General features: G+C 50.6%; 2 protein-coding genes across 8 annotated transcripts in view; both read right to left on the bottom strand.

The window, feature by feature from the left end:
- Nucleotides 1–6,023, bottom strand: part of LOC113216584 (transmembrane protein 43 homolog) — an 87,549-nt gene that overhangs the window by 2,701 nt on the left and 78,825 nt on the right. The window lies entirely within an intron of this gene.
- On the bottom strand, nt 2,553–5,852 carry LOC113204689 (putative SLC9B1-like protein SLC9B1P1). Its single transcript, XM_026419956.2, has 8 exons — nt 5,634–5,852; nt 5,372–5,508; nt 4,879–5,225; nt 4,687–4,796; nt 4,436–4,606; nt 4,030–4,179; nt 3,494–3,595; nt 2,553–3,298 (listed from the first exon to the last, which is right to left on the bottom strand). Exons 1-8 carry the CDS (start codon nt 5,811–5,813, stop codon nt 3,026–3,028), a joined length of 1,470 nt encoding a protein of 489 aa, XP_026275741.2. The 5' UTR covers nt 5,814–5,852; the 3' UTR covers nt 2,553–3,025.

Consider the following 6,023-nt stretch of genomic DNA (forward strand, 5'->3'; position numbering starts at 1 on the left):
AAACCACCCCTGTCCAGAGAAACTTGAGTTTTAAGGGGTGGTCTTTTGAATCTGGCGGTCAGCGTACGATGGGCTGCCTACCTCGCAGGCGAACCAGACAAAAAAAAAATACAAAAAAAATAGGCGTATCTCACTTAAAATGGCCCGGCGCCGTAAAACTTCGCCGCAGAGATTGAAAGAGGATTCTGTCTGACCAATTCCAACTATTTCCGGCGGTTATAATTTTTGGCCAAATTTACAAAGGCAAAAATAGCATTTCTGTTTTTAGCGAAAAGAGATGGGTCCGGATTCTGACGGAAAAGTAGTCGAAACGGCAGAGGCAGAGGTGACCCAGTGGACCACAAAACTACCTTTGGTTCCGTCAGAAACCACCCCTGTCCACAGAAACTTGCGTTTTAAGGGTGGGCTAATCTGGCGGTCAGCGTACGATGGGCTGCCTATCTCACAGGCGAACCGGTCCAAGAAAAACAGGCATAACTCACTTGAAATGGACCGGGGGGTGAAACTTCGACGCAGAGATTGAAAGGACCAATCCTAGCCATTTCCAGCGATTTCAAATTTTTCATTTTTGGCAAAATTTACAAAGGCATGGGTCCGGTTTTTAACAGAGGAGTACTTGAATAGATAGGGGTGAGCCAGGGACCACAAAACTATCTTTGCTTCTGTCAGAAACCAATCCTGTTCACAGAAACTTGAGTTTTAAGAGCTGGTGCCTCTTAGTATGGGCGGTAGGCTACCTAAGGGGCACTGGCTAAGAACTCTGCTGTAGTGGGTCGGCACCATGATATTTAGACAGAGCAACTGAAAAGGGAGTTTGCCCGACTAATCCAAACCAATGCCAGCAATTTTCCAAATTGTCAAGACTTTTAAAAGACATTTTCAATGATAACAAATCAGCCTGGATTTTGACAGAGGAGGATTGAAATCGACAACAAAGAACCAAGGCACCACAAAAAACATCAAAAACCACCCTTTGATGCACATGAAAGGAAGCTCCTCACAGTGTCTGTACAGAGACAAATTGGACCAGCGTTGGCAGTTACTGTCATGTCAACTCACCTATTCTTTTGGGTAAAATGACTCCATAGACTTCTCTTGCTCATGTCAAAAACATTTCCGGGTCGTGTTCCTGCAATCATATTAAACGGTACTAGTAGCGTTACTTTTTTAAAGCTTGCTTTCATTATACTCAACAATCGTCAACTTATTTTAATTACATATAATTTACTCATACAACACACTTTTAAATGCCTCTCTCCCCATGCTCTAAATGACCATGGTCTTTCAAATAACTAATATGGCACTGTACTGAAGCAAATGAATATGCATAACTAAGTTATGATAACACATTCATTGACAGTACACCCAGACATACAACAGTATTTAACAACTGCATAGAAGGGAGGAGTATACCCATTCAACACCTTTTCAAAAAAGTTTACAGTGAGCAAAGTTTACATAACGGGCATTATTTACTCAGCCTCAAAATAACTTACAACTTGTGTGTGTAAAAATTGAGCTATATCGGAGCACACTAACCTCCTACAATGATCTGAACATTCAATATTCCGGAAACCATGAATCACTATCCCTTCAGATTAATATCAAAAATCTACGTCGTCCACCCTAAAAATCATAGTAATATCCTATGAAAAATTTGGGTCGATTGTCACTGTTTATTTATTTACGTTTAGTTGTCTTCTGAAATGCCTCGCCGCGCCTCCGACAGGTGGCGCGGCGGGTAGCGGGGTGGGGAGGAGGAGAGGGGCCACGTTAATTCATTTTTTAAAAATTATTTGTTTGCCACTTGCGATCGAGATTTGAAAGCGTGGATTAGCTTGCCGCTTGTCTACTGGAGCGGTTGTTCGCAATATTCATCCGTAAGCACCTTAGGTGTTTTTTTTTGTGTTTTTTTTTGAGGGGGAGGGGGTGACATTGTGTTAGTTTAGTTGCGTCCACGGCTGTTCGGCTTTTCAGGGATTATATGTACAGAACAGATCCTTGCCTTCTGCTTACCCCCTGAAGTGAGGGGTCTTCAACTCTCCTCAGCTGTGTACTTTTGAGTATAGATTATAAGGATCATAGCGTGATTATAAGATACATAGAATGATTATGAAATGAAAAAGATTGTGGAATGATTATAAGATTATAAAAATATTATAGATTAGATTATTACTGTTATAATGAATGAAGAATAAGATTAGGACCATAGGAGGGAATTCCACTTTCAGCGCGTGTCTCAGCACGGGAGATAACGTGCGCGCAGGAAGGAAATAGGTAAGGGGTGGGGCTTAAAGAGTCATCATTACCTAATTGACCCAAGATTGCGGATCGGGAACCGATTTAGGTTTTTGTTTTGCATATAAAGGGTATTCCTGAAGTAAGATCCCACTCCGAATTTGGACTCTGTAGTTACAACCTGAACCGTGAACTTGGCAGTTCGGCCACTGCTAATGACGGACACAGTTTCTGCTGCAACAACAAATATATTTTCTTAATTTTCAGGGACCAAAGAAAAGACAAACTTGTATAGATCATCATACACAACACGATTGTCATAATTTTATTTATTTGTTTCTTTTTTGTAATATTTGTCTACAGTCATGTCAAAATGTCACAATTTAAAAGAGCTCACGCACATCTGGATGTTATACATAACGGACCATAATAGAATTATTGACAACAAACATTTGTATACATATACGACAATTACTGACAATGTAGGAATGTGGGAAATTACGGCCGATAATGGCTAAACGACCTGATTCTGTCGCCGTTATAGCGTTCATTTGGCTGAAGCTGAGCCGGAAGCTCCCGAATCTGCCTCCGTTCGAGCGCGGCGATGATGGGCTGGCACGCGGCCGGCGGACGAATTTGTCGAAACGGACTTCGGAGATGGTCTCACTCACACGTCGCCTCTTTATCTTTGAAGTGGCCTGCGCTAAATTAGCGTCCCTCAGAGACCCTATGACTGCACCTGCGGTGCCTGCTGCGCCTGCTGCACCCACTGCACCTGCTGCACCTGCTACGCCTGCTGCGCCTGCTGCGCCTGCTGCGCCTGCTGCGCCTGCGGTGCCTGCTGCAGCCCCTGGCGGCTCACGCCGCTCACGGTGCTGATGCGGCGCGCGGGCAGCAGGACGTTGACGAGCCCCCGGCGCGACAGCAGCGCGGCCGACAGCGGCGCCGTGATGACCACGGCCAGCAGCACGAACAGCATCACGTCGCGCGAGTGGCGCAGGATGTCGCCCGTGTCGCCGCGGTAGCGCGCCTGGTCCAGGGCCAGCGGGCACAGCGCAGCCTGGAGGAAATCATCGAATACACACTTACGTGACAGAAAACATTTTTAAAAAAATGTCTGAAATTTTTCCCTTACAGTTTCTTATTTCTTTTCAAATTTGCCTGTCAATATTTGATTTTTTCAAAATTTTCACGTAAAAGTTTCTCACTTTTTTAGAATATTTTCGGATTTTGAAATCCCTACCAAACAACGCACCTGGACCCCCGCCTTGGGCACCCAGGCCAGCGTCACGTACAATCGCTCCTTGATGCTGAGGTCCCCGTATGCCGTCACCGCCAGCGACACCACGATGCGAACCTGTAACACAACACGACCGCGCAATGCTAATCGGCTGGCTAATCGGCCATTACGCCGAGCAGCCTTATCGGCGCGACAACGGCGCTGCGAAATATAGAGCAGTCACAGTCACACCCTCTTCAGGGCACAAACATCTAAACCGCACTTCAACGAAAATCCATCAAGAATGTATCTTACTTTCTGGGCGGGTTTATGATTTTACACCCTCAAAATTATACCTTTGCCAGACACTTACACCCCATCCACCCTCTACCTACGGAAAGGAAGATGAAAGTTCACCCGAGGGCGGCCTTAGCGAGCGCCTAACCATCGTAGGATAGGCCGCCAACTCGACCGACGTGCATGGAGGATCGACACGTTGCCTACCCCCCAGGCTGTCCGACTCTGTCCTCCGCGCCGCCTGGGGCGCCCTCCCCGGCCTTCCCCCTCCCTACCAGCCACACGAAGAGGAGCACCCCGACGCTCCACAGCAGCTTCTCCATCGTGTAGCTCGTCTTGTCGATCTCCAGGTCGGCCCCCATGAGGCAGAACATGACGGGCTGCATGATCCGCCACAGTACGTCGAAGACGGTGGCTACGGGGTTCTGGGGAAAAAAAAAAAAAAAACTTTAGCAGCGACGGCAGGGTACGGAGCACCGGGATCCTCAGTCACGATAAGTACCATAAAATATTTGTACCTCGGGGTACAAATACCATGGTGTCCTTATGAACGCTACTGGTGGTGGGTCCCCGTGATAATTGCACACCGCCGCGTACAAATATCGCGGGGTCCCTACGCGGGTCCCTTTGGACTCCAGTGGTGGTCCCCCACGATGATTTGCACCCCCCGCTGACACGCACCCCGCGGTAGTCGGGCCCCCAGCCCTGCGGCCGCCAGCCCCTGCTGGCCACGTAGGCCGTCACGATGCAGGCCGCGGGGCCGCCGCCGAAGAAGCCGATCTTGGCGAAGCCCAGCATGGAGAACAGTCCCACGGAGCCCATCATCAGCGAGCGGATGGTCATGACATGCGGCTGGAGGGGACAGAAACAGAGGGGTTCGAAAACAACTCCATTTTCACGCGTTTGCCGGACACGCGACGCTGGGGTCTCACGTCGAAGCGGTCCGGGACGTAGCGGATGAAGACGCCGAACACGACGCCGAGCAGCAAGCCGCAGCCGACGCCCATGATGCGGTGCAGCAGCACGTACGGCAGCGAGTCACCTGGGGGAGGACGGCGGCCTGGTCAGGCAAAGTGCACCGGGACGAGGCGAGCGATATCGGGGAGGAGGAGTCAGTCACTCACCGGCGAACGAGAAGATGATGGCCATGACGATGCCGAAGGCCACGATGACGAGCATGTCGTTGAGGCAGGCGACGGCCACGAGCACCGCCTTGACGCTGCGCCCCGCGCCCATCATGGAGAAGCAGGGCATGAGGATGGAGGGGCAGGCGGCCGCCATGATGATGCCGGACAGCAGGGCGAAGGGCACGGGCATGTCGAGCACGCAGACGGCGAGCGCGGCCACGCAGCCGAACTCCACCACCCCGGGCACGATGGCCAGCCCCACCATCATGGGCGAGGGCCGGCGCGCGCCGTCCGAGTCCAGGTGGAAGCCCGTGCGCAGCATGAGCACGACCAGCGCCCACGACCTATCGAAACCATAAACCAGCGTTATTGTTTCGATTCGATCTATCGACCAGAAAACGTCATCGTTTCATGATATCGATTACGAAAAACGTCATCGTTTTGAGGTGTCGGTCATAAAAACGTTATCGAAACAATCGTCTCGACGCACCTGGCGATGTAGATGAGCGCCTCGTGCCGGGCGCTGAAGTACTCGATGTAGCCGAGCTGCCGGACGCAGAAGCCCACGATGAGCATGCCCAGCAGCGGCGGCAGCGAGGTGGCCTTATTGAGGAAGATGCCCACCAGCTGCGGGCATGGACGGAGACGGCGGCGACGTCAGACGGAAATTGGCGGGACGGAGCGCGAAGCACGGAGAACGCCGCTGAAGATACGCCGCGGACTATACCTCGCCGCGACTTGACGACACTCACCTGCGCGACCACCACGGCGGAGACGATCTGGAACCAGCCGTTGCCACCGATGACGAGGATGGCAGTGCCGATGAAGAGGATGCCGATCATGACCATGGCGAAGTAGCGCGCCAGCCAGGCCTTCGACGGGCACAGCGGGTGCGCCAGCACACCCCGCAGCGTCGACCCCATGCACCGCATCCACTTGCTGCGGAGTTACATCGGACATGAGCGAAGACAACGACACGCATACCTATTTTAGATTTATTTTCTCACATTCCTGGCATCATATTTCGGAATGATCTTGGAACCGAAGGGTACTGCACTAGAAAATTTCTTTTGTCTTTCCCGATTTTTCTAGATTTTTATTCTGATCTGATCTCTTATTTTGGATTTTCTCTAATTTTTCTC

This window comes from Frankliniella occidentalis, unplaced genomic scaffold (genome assembly GCF_000697945.3).
Source record: "Frankliniella occidentalis isolate FOCC.00 unplaced genomic scaffold, Focc_3.1 Scaffold115, whole genome shotgun sequence".
Taxonomy (NCBI): domain Eukaryota; kingdom Metazoa; phylum Arthropoda; class Insecta; order Thysanoptera; family Thripidae; genus Frankliniella; species Frankliniella occidentalis.